Source organism: Cervus elaphus, chromosome 8 (genome assembly GCF_910594005.1).
Source record: "Cervus elaphus chromosome 8, mCerEla1.1, whole genome shotgun sequence".
Taxonomy (NCBI): Eukaryota; Metazoa; Chordata; class Mammalia; order Artiodactyla; family Cervidae; genus Cervus; species Cervus elaphus.
The window spans coordinates 1919307-1945738 of record NC_057822.1 but is presented as its reverse complement, the minus strand read 5'-3'; the positions used below and the strand labels follow the sequence as shown (position 1 = coordinate 1945738).

Here is a 26432-nt window from a genome sequence, read left to right as displayed (position 1 = left end):
TGTCCCTGGGCTGTGGGTCGGGGGAAGTTGCCCTGAGCTCTGCAGTGGAAATGACTCCCCTTTAGGTGTCAGAGGTTGAATTCCAGCTTCGCAGCTGACTTGTTGTGTGACCTGAGGGGCTCTGGTCTGGGTTGTCTCATCTGGAGAATGAGGAGGTCGGTTGGAAGTGATGCCTAGCTACTGCAGATCCCTCCCGACTCTAGGAGGCGACAGTGGCTCGGACTGGTGTCTCGTGCCGGCGGCTCCACAGTTAGATCTGAGGACCGAATCCCGCCCCCGCCCCACACCGTCCGTGTTTCCAGTGATCCTCTGGCCGTCTCTGCTCCGGGGTCTGACAGATGTGCCTGCTGTGTGAGTTAGTCGCTCAGTCGTGTCTGACTCTACAACCCCACAGGCTGTAGCCCACTAGGCTCCTCTGTCCCTGGGATTCTGCAGGGAATATTGGAGTGGGTTGCTATGCCCTTCTCCAGGGGATCTTCCCGACCCAGGGATCGAACCCGGGTCTCCTGCACTGTAGGCAGAGTCTTTACCATCTGAGCTACAGGGAAGTCCTAACAAACATGTCTAACCCGATCCAACCAGAACTGACTTTCGCACCAACACACAGCCCTAGCCGGTCTGCCTGTCCTCACGCGGCAGGAAGGAGCCCCTTCACTGAAATGTGTGGTCTTGGCCCCAGATGTCAGCGCTGGCTCCTCTCTTTTGATGTCCCCCCACTTCCAGTCTGCCTGCAAGTCCTGCACGCTCCTGGCCCATCCCCTCCTCCCGCCCCCACCCCAGCCAGCTCATCACCACCTCTCCTCCCGGGTCTCCCAGCCTCCTCTTTCCCAACCCCGCCAATAGCTAAGGTGGATCTTCCAACAACACAGACAGAGAGGCAAGACCAACCTCGAGGGCTCCTCGTGGCCTCCAGAATACAATTCCAACTCTCATGACCCAGAATGTTCCACAGCAGCGGTTCTCAGACTGGCCTGCCTGCTGGAATCACCTTAGGGGCTTTGAACAACTGAGGCCAGGGTCATGTCCCACCCCACCCCCGCCAGCCATAAAGTTCTGACTTGACCAGCAGGGCATGGCCCGGGCATCAGGAGTGCATCAAGTCCCGGGATGGTCCTGACGTGGACCACGGATGCCAGCACCGGCCTCACCTGGGGCCGATCGGAGCCAGGGGCTCTGAGCCCCTCCCCCAGACCTGCAGAACGAGAATCTGCTCTGGAACAAGTGACTGCCGGGCAAGGTTGGGTTCAAGAGGCTGCTCCTGAGATCTGGACGCTGCTGACTCCTCCCTGGTCTCCCAGCTCCTCCTGGGGCTCGTCAGCCCCAGCCCCTCTGGGGGCATTTCCACTCTCCTTGTCACTCGGAGCTTGCTCCCGGCCCAGGCCCTTGTTTGTCCCTCTGCCGGAGTCCTCACTCCCTGGCCTTGGAGTGGCTGCTTCTTCTTGCCATCCAGGCCTCCAAGAGCACCCTGTCACCCTGTGCTTCCGGCAAAACCCCAGGAATGTCGGCTCCACGGGGACAAGGTTCTCACCTCCCTTGTTCACCCTTGTCCCCCGAGGTCCTCAGTTAAGAAACACTTTTTAATGGTGAATGAATACTTAGGATAAGCCCTGACCGTGATGTGTGCACCCGTCATCAGAACTGCGTTTTGTCCCCTCACCCAGGGTGCTGCCTGACGCTGGGCTTGCAATGCCTCGATTCCGGGTGAAGACGCTGTCTCTGAAAGGCCCCTGGCAAAAGGCAAATTGCTAAAGCCTACCCTGTCCATATTCTGGTGGCTCAGCCCACAATGCAGGAGACCTGGGTTCAATCCCTGGGTTGGGAAGACCCTCTGAGGAAGGGAATGGCTAGACTCTGGTGTTCTTGCCTGGAGAATCCCGTGACAGAGGAGCCTGGTGGGCTACAGTCCATGGGGTCATAAAGAGTCAGACACGACTGACCAGCTAACACTTTCACTTCCCCGATCTTACCCTTCTCTCCCCCACCCCTCCCCTGGCCCAGGTCCCATTAGCACAGGGGCTCAGCCCCATTCCAGAGGGGGCAGTTCTGCAAGACAGGGAAGCTCTACCAGCTCTTGGGATGGTCACCTCCCTTCTCTGGGCGGAGCTTGGTCCCCATAGAGGGTCTGAGATCTATGCTCCACAGGGTTCAAGCTAATGATGGATGGGAAAGTTTTGCTGACTGAAATAATTCCACATTTAGATAGCCTGTCAGCTCGTCAATTTAACAGACCTCTACTGAGACCTTGTGTTGGACACTGAGGTCTTAGAGGTGAAGAAAGGAAGCTCCTTGTCTTGAGGGAGAAGACCCATCCTCGCTGATTGGAGGTGGGGCGGGGGCGGGGGGCAGCCTAGGTAGGGGCCCCCCTCCTTGCAATACCCTAGTGTCTCACCAGAGGGCAGCAGACAGCTTTGCAAGCACCTCCCTCCCCAGGAGAGAAGCTGGTGAGAAGGGTGCGTTCTGGGGGCCCAGGGGTGTCTGGGGGCCTGGGGACAGAGAGTGAGGGCAGGCCGCTGATCTATGCCAACTGTGGACTCGACAGAGTGCACCCATGTCAGTCACTGTGTCTGAGGTCTCCACCAATCCAAGATCCAATCCCAGGCAAGCACCCTTGATCTGCACCTCCAGAGTGGGTGGGGACCCACCTGGAGCTTTGGGTTCCAGGGTCCGTGCTCCTGGAGAGATCCTGGGGCCTCGGAGGGGCTCCAAGCCAAGAGATGCAAGAACGTGCAGAGAGAGGAGAAGGAAACGGGTTGTACCTGCGTGCGGGCCCCAGTACCTCTGCGTGCAGAGGATGGGAGGGCAAAGCCCCCTCGTGGGGAGAGAGGAATGGGGAGCTGGAATAAAGGAGAGGAGGTCATGCTAAGAAAAGAAAACCACGGAAGCGGAAGGAAAGATGGAAATTCAGAGACTGAAACGAGAAGATCAGCCTCTACTGGTGGGAAGCAAAGAGAGGCAGGACTGGTCCTTCACAGCGTCCTGAGTTCCACCCCATGCTCGCGATGTTGGCCTGCCCGGGCTGGGTAGGGAGCGGCAGGTTTGTGTGAGTGGATGATTGTGACCTGGCCTGAGCAGAGCTGAATGCCACGCACAGGATGTTCCTGGAGAACCGTCAGTAGCATTGATTCTGCATGGGGGCAACAGGGCTGGGGAGGACTGGGTTTGCACATATTGCTGGGCTTCATAAAGGTGAAGAAAGCCAGGCGGCCACTGGAGGAGAGGAGGGGAGCCTGGAGTCAGCACCAGGAGTAGTGGCCGGCGGGCGAGGGCAGCAGGCGCAGGCGGGAAGCTGGGGAGGGGGGGGGCAGTGTCACGCTCAGTGGGGACTTAGGCAGAGCGGTGGAAGCATGTTCGCCTAAATGGATTTCCCAGCAGCTCCATGGAACTGATGCCACGGGCGGAAGCAGCCAAGGAGACCTGGGAGCCGCACTTCTGGGGCCAGGATCGGGCATCACTTGGTCTCCTTGGCCAGGGTGTCGAGGGGCCTGGAACTGCCGGGCAGTGTCTGATTTTAAGGTGATGACGAATCCTGGCAGCTTCCTACCTGAAGGCATCACGCGGCTGGGGCCGCAGGCCCACAGTGTGCCCGCGTGCGTGTGCGCCCTCCTGCGGGCACGTGTCGGGGTGAAGCCACAAGGTCACACGCCCTCACTAAGTCACTTGACTCCCCAGTGCCTGGCAGGGCACCTGGCACGGGCTGGTCACTCATAACTGGCCACTGGATGAGCCTGGCACGGGCTGGTCACTGTTTATTGGATGAGCCTGCCCTTGATGGCCCAGAGGCCTACTGTGGCTCCAGGGCCCCTCTGAATGCCACAGCGTGGGTGGGAACTCAAGCTTCCCCAGGCACAAGCTGTGTGACCTTGGACAAGTGACCTCACCTCGCTGTTCTTTCCTGTCATCATCTATACAAACAGGGTCTGACGAGCCTGAGATCTGCACTCCATGAGATGGTTGCAGTGGTGAAACACGATGATGGATGAGAAAAAAGTTTTTGCTGACTGTCTAAAATGATAATTCCATATCTGGATAACCTGTCAGCCTATCGATTCAGGAAACGTTTACTGAGGCCCTGGGCTCTCATCCCAGCCCCTGTGTCAGGCGCTGAGGATCTAGAGATGAAGACGGGAGCGTTCAGCTCTAAGAGACAAGACCCGGGAGGGGTGGCTGAAAGCGGGCGTCACTGAAGAGCACTTCCCGCGGGCCTGACACCGAGGGTGGGGCCAGAACTCTTCTCTGACGGATGCTCTGAGGCTGGGAGGTCTGGGATGGGGTCCAGGGAAAGCTCTGGCTCAGGAAACGTGGGTACCCTCCACCTTTGGGAGCTAGAGCAAGAATATCTTGTTCCTGGGCCCCACCCCTGAGAAACTTACCACTCAGTCTTCTGACAAACAACTTGTGGTATTTGGGGGCGGGGACCCCTGAGGCTCTGGAAATGGCTGGTGCCTGGGAGGTCACCCCGGGCTGGGAGGTCACCCCGGGCTGGGAGGTCACCCCGGGCTGGGAGGTCACCCCGGGCTGGGAGGACACCCCGGGCTGGGAGGACACCCCGGGCTGGGAGGTCACCCCGGGCTGGGAGGACACCCCGGGCTGGGAGGTCACCCCGGGCTGGGAGGTCACCCCGGGCTGGGAGGTCACCCCGGGCTGGGAGGACACCCCGGGCTGGGAGGTCACCCCGGGCTGGGAGGTCACCCCGGGCTGGGAGGACACCCCGGGCTGGGAGGTCACCCCGGGCTGGGAGGTCACCCCGGGCTGGGAGGTCACCCCGGGCTGGGAGGACTCCCCGGGCTGGGAGGTCACCCCGGGCTGGGAGGACACCCCGGGCTGGGAGGTCACCCCGGGCTGGGAGGTCACCCCGGGCTGGGAGGACACCCCGGGCTGGGAGGTCACCCCGGGCTGGGAGGACACCCCGGGCTGGGAGGTCACCCCGGGCTGGGAGGTCACCCCGGGCTGGGAGGACACCCCGGGCTGGGAGGTCACCCCGGGCTGGGAGGTCACCCCGGGCTGGGAGGACACCCCGGGCTGGGAGGTCACCCCGGGCTGGGAGGACACCCCGGGCTGGGAGGTCACCCCGGGCTGGGAGGACACCCCGGGCTGGGAGGTCACCCCGGGCTGGGAGGACACCCCGGGCTGGGAGGACACCCCGGGCTGGGAGGTCACCCCGGGCTGGGAGGTCACCCCGGGCTGGGAGGACACCCCGGGCTGGGAGGTCACCCTGGACTGGGAGGACACCCCGGACTGGGAGGACACCCCGGGCTGAGAGGACACTGGCTGCTCCAGCTGTTTTGTCATCTTTAATCCAAGCGAGTCTTGCCCCTGGGGGCGTTAGGACATCGTTTGTCGCCCACAGCTGCCGGCAGCAACTAGAATTATCTGCATCAGATAATTCTAAAGCCGCTTCTCGTGGAATTCTTTGGCCTGCGCATCAGAGCAGGTGGGAGGAGCTGTGTGCAGCAGTGCCTTCCAAATCTCCCTGCCAATCTCGCCTCTTTTACCTGGAAGACTTTTTAAAAGACTGCTTCCCCAGGCCTTGCTCCAGGCTGTTTGAATCAAATTCAATCTTGGTGGGGCCCAGGAATTGATATTTTTAAGCAACTCCCAAGGTGATCCTAATGCAGGTGGAGTGCTGGTCGGCCTGTGGTGTAGACGCCGCCACCACCATGGAGGGTTTCTTGCGCTCAGGCGAGGTAACCGGCAGCCTCTCCTTAGGCCGAGGTGGGCTGAGAGGAGTGGACTCGGCTGAAAATTCCCTGGGAGGCAGGCCTCAGCCTCCTAAAATAATCCTAAAATAATCCCTGCTTTTGATTTGGGGACCCGGCTGCTCCTTGGGGCTGGAGACCTGGGGTGTTCAATTCTGATGAGACTCAGAGGCAGCTGTTACGAAAAGAGTGTTGAAAGGGCTCAAGGTTCTCCTTGAAACATCACTCTGGCTCATTTGAATTCCTGGATGGAAGATTTCGGGGTGGGAAAGAGGGGTGGGTCTGCAGGTCAAGGACTGGACATGACCTTGACGATTCTGCATGGGCAGGGTCTGAGCTCACCCGCTCTCCCAGCGCACAGTAGGGCAGCCCAGCACATAACAGGGATCCGGCGGGTGCTTGCTGAGTGCTTGAATGAATGAAGAAATGAAGGACCATTTCCTGACCAAGCAACACGGGTTCTGTATGTTCTGGAGACAAAAGGTGTGTGGTCCCCGATAAGGCGGACAGGGAGGCGAGCTGCGGAATTCACTCTTGCAAATCAACAAGGGTCAAAGCGCACTTTTCTTGGTACCAACAGCAGAGGAGGAGCTTGCCCGGCCTGCTAACAGTGGACACTACGGAAGGGACCCTGAACACTTCAAAGGGAAGCAAACCCCTCTCTTCTCTTTGGACCCAACAGCGACTGCATCCATTTAAAAACCAGCTTCGTTTTTTCCTTTGAGCAGATTCCAGAGAGCTGAGACTTTGCAACCTCCACCTTCCCACCCAGAGCAGCCTAGCTGTGACTTCAGCCCTCCCCTCCCTGCCTTTGGGCCTTTGCACACACCACGTCCTCCACCTGTGATATCCTGGGCTCCTTTGCCTAAAAAACCTACACACGCTTCAAGGGGCCACTTGAAATGCTACCTTCTCCGTGGTTCGCCCAGTCTCCCCATCTCTGATTCATCACCACATTACACCTGCATCCTCCCCGCGACGGCCATCGCCTGATCACCTGAATTGCTCGCTATTTATCTCCATGTTTTATCTCCTCTTTCCTTTCATCCCACAAATATTTATAGTTCCTCTCTAAATGCCAAGTAGGCTCTGGGGGTCACTGAGATGAAAAGGAGCAAGCAGAACCTCGGAGGAGATTACGGGCTCCTGGGGGTGGCGCGGGGAGCAGGCTTTAAGCTCACGGAGGCGGAGGCGGGGGCGGCCTTGTGCCCACCGCTGGGCACCGCCTCCCCGCGCCTGTGCCGGGAACGACGCAAGTGCTCAACACGAGCTATCGAGGGGATACGTGAACACATGCCTCTCCGAGTGATAAAGGAGGTGGCATTTCTTCCCGCGTCCTCAATCCTCCTGGCTCTTCTTGCATTTACCCGATATCTCCCACGCCTCCCTCCCCTGATAAATATGAATTAGGAAGGTGTAGCTGTGCGCTCACATTCAGCGCCAAGCCCCCAGGCTCTGCTCCACCTTCCCAGCTGTTCTCAGCCTCCTGAGGCTTTGTGGGGGTGGGGGGGCAGCTGGGGGACCGGCGCAGGGTAACGACGTGTTCATGGGGATTGGACATCAGACCCCAGGGAGAGGGCTGGCTCCAAGCCCCACCTCCACCTCCTGGCCCCAGCCAGACCGAGGCGGGGTCCCGCTCCGCCTCCTAACTGAGCTCACATTTGGAATCTCAGTCCTCAGACCTAAGAGACAGCTGTCCCCCTCCCCAGACTCCTCCGCTGAAAGCACTGTCTTCCTCTCCTGGGACCTCCGCGGAGAAGAAAGGCCATGTGTCTCCTTGCTCCTGAACTCTGGCCACGCTGGCCCTCTGGCAGCTCACCCAGCTCTTTCTCAGCTCAGGACCTTTGCACTTGCTATGTCTTTGCCCTGAGATGCCCTCCCGAGCTCCACCCCGTCTGCCTGGCTTCCTTTTCCCTACAATCCCCTGCTCAGATGTCGTCTCCGGGAGAAGGCTTGTAACCCACTCTGCCCGCTCCCCCCTCACGTATTCCCTGACTCATCATCTCCATCACCTTCCCTTACTGCCTTCACACAGTCATCACCAACTGTAGATATTTTTCCTTTTTCTTTCAAACACATTTTTACCATCTGTCTCTTCTCACCCCCTGCATTGCAAGGCTCACCAGAGCAGATCTGATTATGTCTCGCTCACCATCTTATCCGCAGCACCATCCCTGACATGCAGCAATTGCTCGATTCCTTTGTGATAAATAAATGATGCCAGTGTTGGGGAAAGGTGCGGAAGCCTGAATTCCATCTTCCTAAGTTTATTCCACAGCAGGGAGAGCATCAGTGGAAGACATCCACCCCGCCTTCCACCACTAACTCATCCACCCCACAGTTATCTACAAATTGCGCAGGGATGCCGGGCTGGAGGCTGGGGAGACAGCGATGAGAACATCACCTGCATCCCTGTCCTCATGCGGCTTCCGGTCACGTGCAGGAGGCACTTGGAATACCCAGTGTCAGGGCAGGGAGTGTGTGGTTGGGGGGAGGGTGCAAGCGTGCTGGGGAGCTGCCCCAGCCGGAGCAGTCAGGAAGGGCTTCCTGGAGGAAGCAGCATTTCAGCTGAACCTGGAAGGATGAGTAGGGCCTTGGCAAAGGGAGGTGGGCCAGGCGTGGGAAGGGCACACTCTTGACCCCTTGAGTCTAGATTTCCCTCATCGACAAAAGGGGGCTGGTGAAGCCTGCTCAGTGTTCCTGGAGACACCCTGGGCTGATGGCTGGGACAGGGACTGCAGAGGGCTTCGGGAATGGAGGGGGCGGCCTGTGGAGGGGGGAGCATGGGCAGGGGAGGCTCGCGGGCCTCCAAGGAGGCCACAGCTGCCATCTGGGGGTGGCCACGTGCTGCAGGGATTAACGCACTTCGCCCACACCATCTCCCCGTCATTAGGGAAGCCCCACCTGTCCACCTGTGCCCGGCTGATGGGACAGGTGAACGGGGCCTGAGGCCAGGCCTGGGAGGACAGGCGGGGAGGACGGTGGATATGCAGGAGGCCAGCAGGTGGGATTGTCGCCCGCATCCTCTGTCCCCACTTCGCGTCCCCTGAGAGGCAGAACCGGAAACGAGGAATCGGTTGGGAGCTGATGGCTTATTTGGGAGGCTGGACCAGGAGTGGGGATGGAGCGGGAAGGGAGGCAGCACAGGAGCCTCTTGGAGCTTTTTCTAGGGGAAGCTGAACCTCGGTCCAGCTGGGGAACACGTGGACAGCGGGGAAGACACGTCGGAATAGCCACACCCGAGGTGCAAGGGGGCTGGTGCTGCATCCAACAGCTCCTGGCGGTCGTTAGCCAAGGCTGTCCCCAGACGCCCTGGCATTTGGGCTCCAACATTTACACGCCTGCCTCATCCCACCGCCAATGTCTGCTGCCCAGCCCACAGGCCTCAGCCCAGGGCCCCCACCCTGGGAGGCTCTGCCTGGCACCCCAGTGCCTTACTCCTCCTGACCCTGCAAGCAGCAACCCCGTCACAGGATCGCCACTGGACTCACGCCTTTGTAGAACCTGTCACGATACATTTATAGTTGTCTTGCTTCTCTTGTTTCTGCTCGGTCTTCCCCATGAGAGTGTGAAGGCCAATCTTTCCGGTTCCTCGCTGGATCCCCAGCACCTTGCATCACGCCCACTCCTAGTAGGTGCTCAATTAAATATCCCTTGGACTTCCCTAGTGGCTCAGACGGTAAAGCGTCTGCCTACAATGCGGGAGACCTGGGTTCAATCCCTGGGTTGGGAGGATCCCCTGGAGAAGGAAATGGCAACCCCCTCCAGTATTCCTGCCTGGAGAATCCCATGGATGGAAGAGCCTGATAGGCTACAGTCCACGGGGTAGCAAAGAGTCAAAAGAGTCGGACACGACTGAGTGACTTCACTTTCTTTCTTTCTTTCTTTTCTTTGAAGGGATAAATTGCTGTCAATTCCAAGCTGGAAGTTCTGGGCTCTGAGGCTCCGAACTAGAAAGCTGTGTGATAGATGGAATCTTGGGGTGGGGGGGTGGTTCTGGGAAGGGCAGTCACCTGCCCAAGAGATCATGAACTGGGGTCCTATACCTGCACCCCTACCTGGGTGGGACAGAAGCCCTGGCACCCCACCCAACTCCCACACCTCGGGGCCCCCACCGGTGGGGGGAGAAGCTCTGGGGGGTCCCTGGGGCCCCCCTGGCCGCCCAGAAACTGCTCTCTGCCAACTCTGGTTCATCTTCTCAGCCTCTTCTCACCCCACTCTCCCCAGCTGAAGAGGAAGCGGCCCAGACAGCTGTGGAGCTGGGACTCTCTCTAGAAGAGATGCATTAATTTGTAAATATCCTCATTTATATGTAAATGAGGAGGCCCTTCGCCCCGCGCCCCGCGCCAGCCCAAACAGAGCCCTGCAGGCTGAGGAGCAGGTTCGCCAGCACAGCTGAGACCCAGAGGGTCTGCTCCTTCCTTCCCTTTCCTGTGGCCTCCAGGCCGCCCCCTGCCCTGCTGCTCTCGGCCTGGGAGACTCCCCTGATGCCTGAGGCTCTGGGAGAAGCCTGGGGAAGAAGGGAGCACTGGTCATGACTCCGCTGTGTGTGGGACCCTGGACAAGTCTCCTCCCCTCTGGGCCTCGGTTTCCTCATTTGTAAAACAGGGAAGGGGTGGTGGAGGGCTAGGATGACATGGGGCAGGGTCTGACCAAGTTGATGTTGTTCCAGTGGGGGACCCTTGGGTGAGTCCTGAACTGAATTTTGACCTCATCTGTAAAATCAGGACCATAGAAAATAATAATACAACAATACCTGCCTGAGTTCAAGGTGTCGTTAGTGATGGTTAAGGGAAAGAGTGCGTAGAAGGAGGCTTTATGAAATTGAGAACAAGGTGACAGCTTTTTCTTTAATGGTGAGGCAAAGAGACAGTTTTCTAGGTATGAGCAGCAGACACGCACGGCTCAGGGGCTGGGGCTCCCCTTACAGGAATTACTAACTCGTGAGGTCCTCTCGGGGCTGCTGGGAGCATCTCCCTGTTGTCGTCCCCTTTCAGAGATCAGAAAACTCGGGCACAGAGTTACCACCCCGAGATTACACTAAAGCAAGGGGCTGGAGGAGCCGGGATTAGGACTCAGGCCATCAGACTTGAGTCTTACCAAAACCCCACGACAACTGTTTAAGCGACTGTCACTGCCAACTTGGCGCTTGCCAAGGGCACTTGCCATCTGCCTCCCTGCAGCTATTGACCTTTGACATGCCGTGAAGGGAGGTCAGGGTGAATCACAGGAGCCAGGCTCTTGGTGCTCCAGGTGGTGCAAGTGGTGAAGAACCCACCTGCCAGCGCCGGAGACGCGAGAGGTGTGGGCTCGATCCCTGGGTCGGGAAGATCCTCTGGAGGAGGAAGTGGCAACCCACTCCAGTACTCTTGCCTGGAGAATCCCCACGGACAGACAGAGGAGCCTGGTGGGCTATAGTCCACGGGGTCGTAAAGAGTCGGATGCAACTGAGCACTTGCATGTTCGTGCACTCACTCACACATACACACACACACACACACACACACACACACACACGAATTCCAGGATGTGGAACAGATCTTTAAATAGTTAGATATTTTCAGGAACTGATTTCATGAGTCCAATCCTTGCATCTCCTCATATCTGGGAAAGCACTAAATCCCTTCATGGTGATGTCAGCCCCTTGTGACAAGCAGAAAACCTTCAGTAAGATAAGTGCTTGATTGCCTGAACACCCTTCACCAGAATCACCTTCCCCCTTCCTCTTTGGAGCAGTCTCTCAGAGCCACCTGAGATGCTGTCTGCTGGGCTGCAGCCCTCACATTGCCACGAATAAGACTTAACTTGCAACTCTCACACCGTGTACATCCTTCTTAAGTCGACTCCAACAGCATTAAGCCCGTCTAACAGGTGAGGACACCAAGTCCGAGAGAGGCCAAGGTCCTTGTGGTCAAAGGGAACTCAGCAGGGAGAGGCTGAGCTGGGGTTTGAACCAGGTCTTTGGACACCAGGGCTGCAGTCTGGATACATGAGGTGCAGGGTGTCAGGGATGTTAGGAGAGTCTCTGGGTTTCCTTCCTGGCTCAGAAACCAGGGCCAAGAGTCACTCTGGAGGCCACACTCCCAGGAGCAGGTGTGTGTGTGTGCACTCAGCGGTGTCCAACTCTGGGACCCCACGGAGTACAGCCCGCCAGGCTCCTCTGTCCATGGAGTTTCCCAGGCAAGAGCATTGGAGTGGGTTGCCATTTCCTCCTCCAGAGGACCTTCCCGACCCAGGGATGCACTGGCAGGCGGGCTCCTCACGGCTGAGCCGCGTGGGGAGGCAGGAGTGGGCGGGGCGCTGACAATGAGGGATGCAGGCGGCCGTTGTCTGCAGAGACCGTGGCAACCAGGCGGGGTGTGGCACGGACATGGGTCTCTGGGAAGCCGGGAGATGATCCAAACGTTCACTTGTGCAAAATCATCTGTGGCCCCCGAATATTTTCTTCCAAATGAGTTTTTGCCTTTTTCTTTGCCCTCTGATGGTAACCTGCTTGTCTTGCCTGCGTGAGCGCCAGGTTGCTCACTCGTGTCCGACTCTTTGCGACCCCATGGACCGTAGCCCACCAGGCTCCTCTGTCCAAGGAATTCTCCAGGAAAGAATACTGGAGTGGGTTGCCATGCTTTAGGATTTAGACCTTCCCGACCCAGGGATCGAACCCATGTCTCTTACAACTCCTGCATTGACAGGTGGGTTCTTTACCACTAGCGCCATCTGGGAAGCCCAACCTGCTTGTCTTGGGTGTGCTTGGAGGCACCCCAAATTCTTTTTGGACGTGGGTGCAGGAGAAATCATAAATAGATAGAAGAAGGCATCTATGTGGTGGCTTGAACATCTTTCTGGAGTCCACATTCTCACCAGATTCCCCCAATAAATGCTCAGTCTGAGCTCCTGACACGAAGCCCAGAGAGAAGCACCCAGAAAGGTCCTCCAGGGGAGCACACCCACCTTCCATTCTTACCTATGCGGGCATGGAAGGACCACAGGCCAGATTCTCTCTGCAGACTGGCTGTGCCCTTGGCAATCTTCCTGTCCCATTTTCTAATTTTACCCATGGGAAAACTGAGGCCCAAAGGGCCAAGGAGGGTACTAGGGTCACCTGCTCAATTTGCAAATTTCCTTGTACACCTGCCTGGTGTCGAGCCTCGTGTTGAGAGCTGAGGATACAAGGTGGTGGGCAGACCGCTTCTTCCTTCTGAAGAACCTGGGTAAGGAGAGTGGGGCCCCGTCCTCCTGGTGGGTCAGGAGTAAGACAGTAAGCAGGGGTGTGGCAGGTACCCCACGAAGCGCAGCGCGAGTCAGCTTGTCTGCAGCGTCTCCTGCCGCGCCCGATGTGGCAAGCTTGTCCACTAGCTTGGGAGCAGACTGCCACCCCCGGCCTGGCCACCCAGCAAAGCCAGCTCAATGGACATGAGTCTGAGCCAGCTCTGGGAGATGGTGAAGGACAGGGAGGCCTGGCGTGCTGCGGTCCACGGGATCGCAAAGAGTTGGACACAACTTAGTGAACGAACAACAGCCAGGCACAGCATTTGGCTACGTAGTGTGAGAAAGCTCGCACCCGTGTGTGTGTGCAGAACGGTGCACGTCCTGTGCTGAAGCTGCTCCTCACTGACGCAGGGAGACCCCTCTGGGGGTGGGGGGTATACTGAAGGAGCCGCGTCGTTCACTGTGGGGACGATCAGCTCTGCTGGGGCGAGGGGCTGTCTAAAGAAGGTATCGCACCCGGGGACCTGCTCGCTTGGGGTCTGAAGGCTGATGAGGAGTTTACCAGGGAGCAAAGGGAACGGGACCCAGCGAATATAAAGCACCAGGGCACTAACATAGGACTGGGGCTTTGTGGGGCAAGGTGGGGGGAGTGCGGCCGTGGTGCCCACACGCCGGGAGCTCGGCAGGGCCTGGGCTGGGACCCGCTGCCTTAAAGTCTTCTGGAAAAGGGGGCAGGGGCGGGAATACCAAGCATCTCCACCCCCAAGGGCTCTTCCCTCCCCCTCCTGGTGCTGCCTTGGACCTCGGGTCTGGTTGTTCAGGGTCTGTTTTCCTTCCCAAGTTTGCAGCCCGAGGGAAACCACAAAATATGTTCCACGGGCTTCTGAACCCATGGGAGCCGGTTCACCTCCTGTCTCTGGCAATCCTGGCTGTGTGGCCTTTGGTTATTCGCTCACCCTCTCTGGACCTCAGCGTCCTCACCCGGAAAGGGGGTTTGGAAAACCCGCCTTGTGGGACTGTTGGAGCAGCGCCCGGGGAGGCCACCGTGAAGGGCCCACGCCCTGCGGCAGAGCGGCCCCCGGACCCCTGCCCTTCACCCTCCTCCAGGGGATGACCCCCGGGAAGGGGCCCCCCTTCTGCAGCAGAGCCCCAGCTCTGCCTTCCGAGCCCATGGAGGGTGATCCCGAGACACCCCTCCCTGCAGCAAGTGCCGCGGGTGGGCGTGAACAGGCTGGCGAGGCGGCCCCCGGCCCGCGGCGCTCACCTCACGGTGGACTGGTACACCAGGTCCTCTCGTCTGCGGTAGTTCTCCATGTGGGAGAAGTTGGTGGAGAACATGGCGTCAAAGGTGAAGATCTTCTGCTTGATGGTGCCGCCGTCCGTCACCTGCAAGGGAGCACAAAGGAGCCGGGTGATGCTCAGCCAGGTGGGGGGTGGGCTCCCGAGGCGCTGGGGCGAGGAGGCAGCCCCGGGAGGACTCTCTGCAGGGGGATGCCGTGAGCCTCACTGGTACCCGCCCGGCCGTCCATCCCCACGTGGCCGTGTGCAGGCTGAGGCTCTGAGCTCAAGTCCCTCCCTGAGGCCCGACAGTTCAGCCGGAGCAGGGCCACCCTTCTCTCGGGCTCGTCCCAGGGCACCAGGTGAGGCCACTTCCCTGATCCCTCTGGTCGGCCTGGCCAAAACGATGGCCAAAGCTTGGGGGTCCGCCTGGAGCAGAGACTGTGAATGTGTTTGGCCCAAAGCCATCCTTGCCCAAGGAGAGAGGAAATGGGGGAGCAGGCTGAACAGGCAGAGAGGAGAACTGGGGGCCAGGGAGCAGTCCCCTGCGCCAAGATCTCATGTGATTTCAAAATGCTAAGCGGCAATAATTTCTGATAAATTCTACAAGGGAGAGGGCCAGAGTGGCAAGGGAGCCCAGAGGCGGGGCAGCGCCCATCCTGGAGACAGAGCAACCCCCGAGGGCTTCCTGAAGGAAGCAATGTCTAAGCTGTTCCGAAGCAGGAGTAGGAGTCAGCCCGGTACCTGGCGGGAGGGCTCTCTAGGCGGAAGGGACAGCAGAAGCAAAGGCCCCGGGGTGGGAAAGGACTGCGCGTGCTCAGAGAAAGGAGACTCCTCAGAGTACGCTGGGCAGAGGGGAAGTGAAGTCAGGGAAATGAGAGCTTCATCAGGTAGGGCCTGGTGGGCAAAAGAACTCAGCTCTCCCAAGGGCCAAGGAGGCGCAGAGTTTCAGATTCTGTTTACAAGCTCCTTCTGGCTTTAGACCTGATTGAAGGGACTTGTCTGGAAACCGAGGAACCCGGGGGAGCCTGGGAAGAACCCAGTCGGCTGACACGGGGGATGGAGAGGAGGGGACACGGCGGGGGCTTGCCTGCCCCTGGCTGCCCTCGGCAAGGCGAGGAGGGCGGGAGCAAGAGCCCCACTTCACACAGGAGCACGGAGGCCGCAGAAGGCAGGGGCTCCCGGGAGGAGGCAATAAAGCCGCTGCTGGAAGGCAGAGGCTGCTCGGGTGCCCAGCTGCTCACAGCTGATTAAAAGCCGGGCCCCAGTGTGCCCTGGTCCCTCGGCCGCCTACCCGCACCCCCACCCCCAGGGCTGGGCTGCTCCCTGCTAATGAAAGTGTTACTCCACAAAGCAGCAAGGTATGTGTTGTCACTGTTTCAATTATTTATCTGTTTACTCGGCTGCAGTTTTCCGCTTGTCTCAGCAACTCTATTATAGACCGGGAGCTTGCAGCCTCTCGCCACTCAGCTGGGCTCCGCGCTAACAGCCTGCGACGGGGAGGCCGCATGCCTGGTCCTGGAGAAGTGGAATTAACTCCCTGCGGCTCTGTGTGCCGGAGGCAGGAGAGGGGGCTGGGAGGGCGGCGGCCGGGGATGGGGCTTCTCCAAGGGACTTCATGGGTGCGGGAGATGCTGAAAGCTGCCTGCCCAGCCTCTCTGGGAGGACCAGCCTCAGCGCAGCTGTGCTCCCCTGGGCACATCTGGATCCCAGCTGACTTGGACCACATCTGTCTGGCCAAGGTGGTTTTGCTGCTGGTTTTGGGGGCTTCCCTGCAGCTCAGACAGTAAAGAATCTGCCTGCAATGCAGGAGACCTGGTTCGACCCCTGGGTTGGGAAGATCCCCTGGAGAAGGGCATGGCAACCCACTCCAGTATTCTTGCCTGGAGAATCAGCATGGACAGAGAGGCCTGGTGGGTGGATTACAGCCCACGGGGTCACAGAGAGTGGGACATGACTGAGCGACTAACAGTTTAGAGAGCACAGACTTAGTGCAATCCAGCCAGCATTTATTGAGCGCCAGCTGTGTGCCAGCTAGAGGCAATGCCCATATGGATGACCCTCCCCAAACTGCAAGTTCATAAGAGTAGGAGTCCTCTATCAGTACCGGGGTCTCCAGGGAGCCCTGGCTGGCGTGGCTTAGAGTGATGGTAACACATTCACAAACTTCGGGACCCTGAGAGGGGTCAGCAGTGAGATTTGCCGCTACAAGCTTCCTCCTCACACCTCTGAGTCTCCTGCAGGCTCACCCACTGCTCATACATGTCACTCGCTTCCTCTCTGGGGGCTTCATGCTTTTTTGACCGCGCTTGCAGTGCAGGGCTTCCCTGGTGGCGCTAGTGGTAAAGAACCTGCCTGCCAATGCAGGAGACATAGAGACACAGGTTTGATCCCCGGGTTGGGAAGATCCCCTGGAGGAGGGCCTGGCCACTCACTCCAGTACTCCTGCCTGGAGAATCCCATGGAGAGAGGAGCCTGGCGGGCTACAGTGAATGGGGTCCCAAAGAGTCAGACACGACTGAAACGACTTAGCATGCATGCACGCAGTGCAGTCAGAAGGCAGGCTGTCACAGCCTCTGGTCTCTCCCCTCGCCTCTCACCAGCTTCCCAAACAGGGAATCAAGACAGTGGAGGAAGAGGAACAAAGTGCCTTTAAACCAGAGCCCTGAACTGGGCGACGGTTTTACTGCCTCCTCACGGGGACATCTGGTGATGTCAGGAGCCAGGCTTGGTTGCCACACCTCAGGGGCAGGGAAGCTATAACCCTCCTATGAGGCACAGGACAACCCCCCCAAAGAATTATCTGGTCCAAGGTTGGGAAATCTGCTTGAAGTCCATCACTTTGCGTATAGCAGAATAGACAATAACCTCCCCATTTTGCAGATGAGGAAACTGAGGCTTGGAGAGGCAAAGTGATGCAGCTGAGATCCCACAGTGAGGTCTTGGCAGAGTGCTGGCTCCCAGATCAGGGTTCACATCCCACCCGCTAGGCTGACCAGGGCTGTGAGTGAACTAAACACCTCCCTGCCCTTCTCTTTACCCTCAGCGGCTGCCTAGTTAGGAGGGAAAATGCCAGGAGCCAGCGGAGGTGTGAGGAATTTTCTCCTAAAGTCTTGAAAGTGGAAGGCATCCTGCCCGTTTGACTTGCAGCCTCTCCTCCCTTCAGGTACTGCTTTTTTATCTCCTCCTAAAATGCTAAAATGCGGCAGCCCCAATCTCAAATTTCACTCCTTTTTTTTTTTTTTTTTACAAAGGAGGGGAAAAAAATCTGTCAGTAAAACTGTCTCCTCAAATTTATTCTCTGGGACTGAGGTTTTTATTGCTGGGAAAATACACCCATACCCCACATACACTCCCAGGTACCCACATACCCCAGATAAAACACCGAAGAATTATCTGAGTCGTAAATCGCTGTTTCAGGCTGAGGGACAGGGGAGTTTCAAGGACGCACTTAGCTTTATTTTCATTTCATTTATACCTTTTTCTCTGGGGCTGTGTCTGGCTGCTGTGGGTACCCTGGCCATGGGCAGCCTGAGACAAGCAGTCACTGCTTCTACCCAAGGCACCCGCCGTCCCAGCTCCCTGCCGCCGACTCCCCAGTCTCCCTCAGCCTCAGGGAGGGTAAAGGAAAGTAATGGACTTGAAATCCACTCTCAGACTCTGTGTATCGTGAGAGATCGCGCAGCCCACGGCCCAGTAAGAGGCCAGAGCCGGGGAGACCGTGGCTGTAGCAACAAGCGCTAGACAAGCATCATCTGAGGCCCACGGAGGCGCCACGGCTTCCTTTGGAGGAAGGGGTATTCTCAGGAGTCTTCCTGGAGGAGGTGGGCCCTCTTCTGGGAGCACCTAGTTTCCGGCTGCTTCTCCCTGCCTATGGGCGGCTTAAGCAAGAAGCTAGACTGATTTCCTCCACACCAGCTGAATCCTTGATTTTTGGTTACTACTTTGTACTTTTGATCAAGCTATTGCACCTAAGTCTCAGTTTCCTCATCTGTAAAATGGGGATAACCTGACTTATCTTCTTGGAAAGATTAAATGAGACAAGGTTTGGATAGATCGCCTGGAGTGCGGTCAGTGCTCAGGGGAGATACCTGTTATTAGGAATACTAACACTTTTCTGAGTCACCGCTTTTCCTGTATCCCTTCTCACTCTTCAGGGCTAAAGAGCAGAATATCACTTGCCGAAAAGCCAGAGGATGCAGAAAACCAGTAAATGAAAGAAAGGGTCCAACCCTGGGGAGGGGGGCAGGTGGAAGGAGCCAGAAGCCAACGGGGGCACCAAGGACCGGAAGGCAGGGGTCCGTGCTTGCAGGGGGAGAGCAGAGGCCCGGGAACCTGCTGAACTGTTGTGTGACTGCATCAGCCTAGAGAGAGCTTGAGGGGGCTCCGCGCAAGGACCGGGGTGGTGGGCTAGTCTCAGAGATTCCGAGACAGTCTCCCAGGGCCCAGGGCAGGTGGGATCAGGAAGGCAGGACAGACAGAGGAGGGCAAAGCTGGCGGGGGCAGACAAGGTGCTGTTGGAGAGTCAGAGATGCGTGGGGTTTCCTTCCTCCAGAGGGAGGCGGGCTTGGGTGTTCAGTCAGTCATTCAACAGATTTTTACTGAATCAATAAACAGGCTTTGAATGTGAGCTACTTCTAGAGCATCCACTCTGTGAGGGCAGGGTCTTTATCTACCCTGTTCATGCTCTGCCCCCAGAGCTGGGCAGATGGTACTCAGTCAGTAAATATTTGTTACATGAATGAGCTGATGCTGGGAAAGATTGAAGGTGGGAGGAGAAGGGGACGACAGAGGGTGAGATGGCTGGATGGCATCCCCGACTCAATGGACATGAGTTTGAGTAAGCTCTGGGAGTTGGTGATGGACAGTGAGGCCTGGCGTGCTGCAGTCCCTGGGGTCGCAGAGAGTCGGACACGACTGAGCGACTGAACGGAGCTGAATCCGTACCACGAGCCAGGCACTGGGGACACCACGGGGAGTCGAGAAACCATTCCTGCTTCTCTACAACACAGACTCGCCCCAGGACGGCCCGCTGCAGCCACGCCCGGGTCGGATGGGGCTTCCTGGTAGGACCAGGTTCCGCGGGGAAGGTGGCGGGACCGTCCGTGTGGTGATGCTCCAGAGAGAACACGCGTGCACCTGATGCGCTCTCTCTCGGGGGTCCTTCTGAGACAGGCCGGGACCCGGGACCTTTTGCTGCAGTGCTTCCTCCTGGGCCAACTTCTCAAAAATACAAAGAAGCTCTCTGGGACTAAGTATAACTGCGTGCATGCCGCAGTTGGAGCAAATTCTGGACCATATGATACAAAAAGACCAACCCCCCCCCAAACCCAACTGCCACTTCTGAAGAACTGGGAGCAAAAATCAGGTTCTAGGAGCAAAAGCAGGGAACTCCACATGCCCCCCATGCACTCAGCACCACAAAGCGAGGGCACCCAAGCCTTCTGGACACACCCCTGCCCTCACCCCATAAGGAAGCCGTTCTCGCCATCAACCCCCTTCCCCTGTTACTTGTTCTCACCCCCTCCTGATGCAGCAGGGGCCCCAGGGAAGCCTTGCCTGAATTTCTCGTCTGTCCTGTAGTCAATTTCTATTGATGGGGGAAGACCAAGAACCCTCGCTGGTATTGGTTCCCTGAATGATCAGCTACAGCAGACGGAGACCTGGGTTCTAAACTGCTCTGCACCTCTCCTCTCTCCAGGCCTCAGTTTCCTGAAATAGTGAAGAGACGTGGGCAGGGTGAGCTCTGAGGGCCGTTTCTACTCTGAATGCCCAGATGCTCTGATTCTGGAACAGCTGGCCCTGGAGGCCACACCTCCACATGCCCTGCCCGCTCAGCCGAGGCTCCGCAGCTGCCCCCGGGTCCCGAGGCTGCCTGACCCTGTCCCAGCGCCCCCACCGCCCCTGACCAGCACATCTGGCTTCAGCCGGGCTGGGCTGATTTTGCAAGTGCCGCACCAAAGCACAGCAAACGGTCTGAATCCAGCCAGCAGCGAGAGAGCCCGCGGGGCTGACGGGGTTTCCATCTGAAAAACAAGTAAGTCTACAACTCTAGCCTCCTCCCAATGTCCCTGGGTGCCATCATCCAGAAAAGAAAAAAAAAGGAGTGGGGGGGAATCGCCTCCCCCTACCCCGAACCTCCTCTTCTTTGTGTTCCACAAAACCAATTACAGGTTGGAAATAGCTGTAATAAACTTGATATCCCACTTATGGGCCAATCCCGCCGCGGCTGGAAAGTGTAATAGTGGCGGAGAGTGAAAACCGCTGGTGTATTTTGCCGGAGCTGTTTAAATTGCCTGCCTACATTATCCCAACTCCTCTCCAGCCGGGAAGGAATTTGCTCTCCTGGAAATGGTGCAGCTGAGGTCTCTGTGGCTGGGCAGCGAGAGGGAGCTTTCGCAAGGAGGGTTTTAACGAACTGATCAGACATGAAAGAGTGATGGCGTCCGGGCTCGAGAGTCAGGCCGGCTCAGGTTCAGATCCCAGCTCCAGGCGGCTCCAGGCGGCTCCCAGGCTGCTAGGACAGGCAGGAGCCACGGCTGCCCCAGGGGCCTGTCAGGGGAAAGGGACCCTGAAAGTGATGCATGGTGGCCAGAACTCTGGGCCAAGCATGAGGAGGCTCAGCTCTTCCATGGGGGCTGTTGCGTGCTGGCTCTGGGCTCTCAGGCAAGTCACCAATAGTCTTGGAGCCTCAATTTCCTTATCTGTAAAAAGTTTCATCAGACCCAGGCTTCCCTGGTGGCTCAGATGGTAAAGAATCTGCCTGCAATGCATGAGACCTGGGTTTGATCCCTGGTTCGGGAAGATCCCCTGGAGAAGGGAAAGGCAACCCACTCCAGTATTCTTGCCTGGATAATTTTATGGACAGGGGAGCCTGGCAGGCTGCAGTCCATGGGTTCACAAAGAGTTGGACATGACTGAACGACTAATACCAAGTTGTTAAAAATGCCTCAGAAAGAACCTGTGAAAGGCCTATATGTGAAAGCATCTTGTAAAATGTGAAGAGCACATCTTGAAACTTCTGCCGTGCAATTGGCACCTGGAAGTCTCTTCTCCACCCCACCCGACCCCGAGTGCCTAGCATGGGTTTTGGCACATGGTCTGCCCTTAACGTACATTTGTGGAGTGAATCAGCGAGTCAGCACAGAAGGCGTGTTCTAAAGTCTCCTTAGACATGTCTCCGTCTAACCACTCAGAAATTACATGGAGAAAGTTCCCTCCGGGGACCGGTGCAAAGGTGACGCCAGGTCAGCCCCTGCTGGAGACGGGCTCAGATCGAGCCGGCCTCAGCATGGGGTCAAGCCATCTGTGCATTCGAGTATTCGCCTATCAACTGAGTCCCTTTTGAGGGCTGTGCTTGATTCAGGGGCAGCTGCCGCGGGCGCAGCTTATGAGCCGGTGAAGAGGCATAGTCATCTCACCGAACCGTCTGCAGTGGGTGTCTTCCAGCTCCTCCAGCAAAACCTAGGCCCAGGAGGGCTGAGACTTCATTTCGTTCGGTGTTGTGTCTCCCCCTCCCAGAGCACAGTTGGTGACGGGGGGTGGGGGGGCTCTCGGTCAATATTTCTATAGAAATGAAATCTCTTCTACAGATGCAGAAACTAAAGGCAGTGAAGGGCTGCTGCTCATCCAGGCCGCCCGGGCTGTCAGTGGAGGAGTGAAGACTTGCACCCGGGTCGGATTCCGAGGTCCAAAGAGGACGTGGCCCAGCTATGGTAGAGTTGGGTGAGGGGTTGGGGTGGGACAAGGAAGGGGGTGGGGATTCTAGGCAGAGGGAAACGTGGGCCGGGCACGGGGCCCCTGCTCAGAGAGGAGCGGGGAGAGCAAAAGTGGTGAGCAAGAGGGGCCAGCGACGCAGCCTCCCTGCGGCTCTCTGCGTAGTGGGAGGGTCACAGGGCGCCTGCCTCCCCTGTTGCCATGGTGACCCTGGACCACTCTTCCTCTAGACTTCCTGCCCACCTGCTCTCCGCCCTGAGTCTGCTCTTGCATTGCCCTGGGAGCGGCGGCAGGGGGGCAGCCACAGAGAGGAGAGGACAGGCTCCCCCTGGGGCCTGGGGGAGGAGGATGCCGGATTCCCAGGGAAAGAGGTGCCGCTCCCCACACCCCTCCTGGTGTCTGGCCCCTACCCCCTCTCTGTCTCCCTGCGAGCCCTGGCTTCTGGCAGGGCTGGGCTCGGGGTAATTGGCTTCCCCTCGTGCGTGTGGGAGATCCGGTTTTGACAGAGACAGCTGGTGTCATAAATTGCCTTGTCTCATCTGGTTACCGTGCAAAGGCAGACAGCAGCTCGGGGATGAGGTGCGGGGCGGGCCTGGGCCGGAGGCTGTTGAGAATGGCAGGCGGGGGTGGGGCGGCAGCTGGCTCTGTGGGTCTCACACACGTGGACAGGAGCCTATGCAAGTGGGAGGAGGTGTGTGTGCAACGGGGGTGAGCGCAAGGGGCGCCCAGGGCTGCTGGAGGCCAGCTCCTGTGAGTGAGCAGGAATGCGGCTGAGAAAGCCTGTACTCGGGGGTGTGGGGACGGCCGTGTGTCAGCAAGGGTGAGCGGATGGATCTGCGTGCTGCCGGGTTGCCTGGGAGGATGCACACGTGTGTGCGTAAGCATGGTGAGAATGTCTCATGTAGTTCTAGACGCTTGGGGGAGAGCCTGCGGGCCCGTGGGCGTGTCAGAGAGACTGTGTGTGCACGCTCGGGACTGTGCGTCAGGTTGTGGATTCAGTGTGTGTGTGCACCTCTGTGTGTGGGCATGACGCCTTACCCATGATGGAAGCCCAGTTTACGCACCCTGTTCCCTGCTCTGGGCCAGGGACAGGGGATGTCAGCTGGCGTGGGTGTGAGGGGAGCATGTGCCTGAGACATGCCAGGCTAGCAGACACCATCACGCCAACACTGTCTCTTTGCCATCACCCACCCCCCGGCTCAACCAGTCAAGTGCAAAAACCACAGTCAGGACCCAAGCACCAAAGCCCCCAAACTCCACCAGACACAGACATCTCCTATGTCACCCTAAAAACCCACGCTGCAGGGGCCGTCAGGCAAAAAGCAGCGCGGGCAGGAAGGGTCTGGATAGACGCTAGACACTCCTACATCTGTGCATGCAGCATCTTTGCACCTGGCCAGGTGGGAGCAAGGTTTGAACGTGTCCGTTTTCCTGAAAGTCCATCCCAGAGTCCTTCACTGTCTCCCGGAGTTTGCTCAAATTCATGTCCATTGAGTCAGTGATACTATCTAACCATCTCACCCTCTGCCGCCTTTTGCCTTCATTGTAAAATGTTTAGCATGGTAAATATCCTTTAGTAGATATTATTATGGCTGTAATGTTGTTGCAGGAAGGTGGGGAGCCCCTGAGACTTCAAGCAGGGAAGTGACAGCTCCCACCAGGGTCAGAACAGTCCTCCTGACTGCAGTGTGGACCACACAGTTGGCCCAGGCGGGTCTGGAATGGGGAAGAGACCTCTGGAACAGAGAAGAGATCATTTTTCCATCCCCCTTTTCAGGGCTGTGGCTGATTTGGGATCCCATGAGCCAGTCGGGCAGTGGGGTGGGGATGGAGGCGCGGCTGCACCGCGTTTGATCCCGGGATCCGTGTATCTGCGTGTGGTTCCCTCTGGGCGACACCCTGTCAGCGTCCCGCAGCGCCCCGCTCAGCGCCCGGCCCCCAAGCCACCCCCGTGCTGCTGGCCAGTGAACACACCTGTGCGGACAGGGCGCACCCAGCAAGGGTCATCATGGGGACAGGTGCCTGGCTTGCGCCAGTCTGGCTGACCGGCGCGGTCAGGAGGGGCTGCCGGGTGTGGGCAGGGACCTCCCTTTGCCAGGCTGCTGGCCGTCCACATCCGGCAGGCGTTGCGGGTGACTGAGCATGTGTCGGCGTGGCTGGGCCCTGGCAGACTGGCAGACGTGACCCATCAGCCGCCTGCGCCAGCCTGCCCACCTGCTCCCCGGGGGGCGGGGCGCACCGGCGCACTCATCACATCCTGCCCCTGTAATTAGCACACGGCATCGCCGGCAGCCTGGCTCAGTGGGGCCTGTCTGTCTGTCTGCGGCCGCCCCCGTCAGCCCCAGAAGCCTGCTGGAGAGAAACAGCAAGACTAGAGCCCCTCTCTGCTCAGACAGTGGATGCTGGGAAGTTTGCCTTCTCCCTCTGAGCCTCAGTTTCCTCATCTGTTAAATGGGGGTAGAGATGGCCGTCTCTAAACTCACTTCCTGCTATTTCATGGAGGTGGTATTAGCAACGGGCAAACTCCAGGTGGCATAACTCTGTGATCGGAGGAGCTACACTAAAGCGTATCCAACCCTGCTCATTTAGTCCTTACATTCTGTCCCTACTACGCGCCAGAGGCCATGTAAGGTGTAGTCATGAACAAGCCCAAGTCCCTCTTCTGCTGGAGACCCCATTCTAGTGGGAGGAGACAGATAACAAACCAAAGTAAGGCAGATGGAAAAAACGCGCCAGACCGGGGCAAGCGTCCGACAGACAGGAGACCTGCTGGATGAAGGCGGTGGTTGCTGCTGTGTGTGCCCAGACGTGTCTGACTCTGGGCGACCCCATGGGCTGGACCCCATCAGACTCCTCTGTCCGTGGGATTCTCCAGGCAAGGACACTAGAGTGGCTTGCCATTTCCTCCTCCGGGAGATGGTGGCGGCCACAGCAAATTAGGCAGCCAGAGGAAACCTGTTTTTGGAGCTTAAATTCACATTTAGGCTGAAATCCCAACGAGGAGGTGGGGTCAGGCTTGCTTGGAAAGAATCAAGTTGCTTTCTGCCAGCTCCTTGTGAAGTCCTGTTTGTGCACTGCTTCTGGCTTCTCATTTACACCCGGCAACACCCCTGCGGGCAGAGCTGTCTGCATTTTGCAGATGGGGACACGGAGTCACGGAGAGGTCATCCAGTTTGCTGACGTGCCCACCATCCAGACTCAGCTCGGGGAATTCAGTCCTTTTTCTACTGTGTCTTCACAGCCGACTTCCACTTTCCTGAACCCGTCTCAGTGTTGGTCAGGACTGTGACCTTGCCCTTGTCACCCCTCCGCCACTGCCCTGGCTTGGTCCTGGCATCATATTTTATTCCCCTATCATTTGACTGTGAACATTTTCAAACACAGAAAAGCGCAAAGAATTTTAAAGCCAACATCGGTATTCCTACTACCCAACACCTACAGTGAACTTAACCAAGCTTGCTTTATCGTATATTTCTCTCCCTTTGACCATCCATCCGTCTGAGTTTCACCTGGTGCTTTCCGAAGTAAGTTGCAGACACCTCCACATTTCACTTTTGCAGCCTGCATGTCATGAGAGTTACACTTACTCCCAATTCTCTTTTGGTAAAATTTACATACAGTGAGATGCACAAACCTAGAGAGCTTTACCCAATGAGTTTTGGCAAATGCACCCACCTGCGTGACCCAGACCTCCCTCACAAGGTGGGTGCCACGGTCACTCCAGAAACTCCTCTGCTCCTGCTTAGTCAGTCCTCTCCCCCAGAGGCATCAATTATCTTGATTTTTCTCACATCATTTATTGACTGTTCTAGAATGTCATATAGGGCTTCCCTGGTGGTTCAGATGGTGAAGAATCTGTCTGCAATGCAGGAGACCCAGGTTGGATTCCTGGGTTGGGAAGATGTCCTAGAGAAGGGAATGACAACCCACTCCAGTACTCTTGCCTGGAGAATCCCATGGACGGAGGAGCCTGGCGGGCTGCAGTCTGAGGGGTCACAAAGAGTGACTAACACTTAACTAGCAAGTCACATAAGCGCAATCACACAGCAGGTGGTTTTCAGAGAAGGCTTTTTTCTCCCAGCATCCTATGTTTGGGATCCTCCCGTGCCGTTGGGTGTGCCTACAGCCAATCCCTTTTCATCGCTGAGTAGTGTTCCATCAGAAGATGAGACTGGTTTGTTCCGTTGTTCTTTTGTTAATAGACACCTGGGTTGTTTCTGGTTGGGCTCGACTATGCATACGGCTGCCAAGAATATGCTGATACATGGATTCTTCTTAACGGGTGAGTGTTTTTATTTCTCTTGCTACTGCTACTGCCAAGAGTCAGTTCACATCAACAAGTGTTTTCTGAGTACCTGCAACACACCAGATGTTGTGTTAGACACGGAGGTGCGTGATCCCGGCTCAGACCTTGGGCTCTGGAGGCTCCAGGCAGGCAAGAATGTCAGGAGTGCCTGCTAGGAAACAAGCGCCCTGCAGGTCATCACGCTTTATCCTCACAATGGCTCGGCAGGATGCTCTATGTGACCTCAGTTT

General features: G+C 57.6%; 1 protein-coding gene across 1 annotated transcript in view; it reads right to left on the bottom strand.

Moving 5' to 3' along the window:
* The window catches only part of IGSF21 (immunoglobin superfamily member 21), a 270299-nt gene that overhangs the window by 74188 nt on the left and 169679 nt on the right, over positions 1 to 26432 (bottom strand). Inside the window, exon 3 of the mRNA XM_043908963.1 lies at positions 14167 to 14288. Within this exon, the coding sequence (XP_043764898.1) occupies positions 14167 to 14288 (122 nt within the window). The remainder of the gene's footprint in view (positions 1 to 14166; positions 14289 to 26432) is intronic.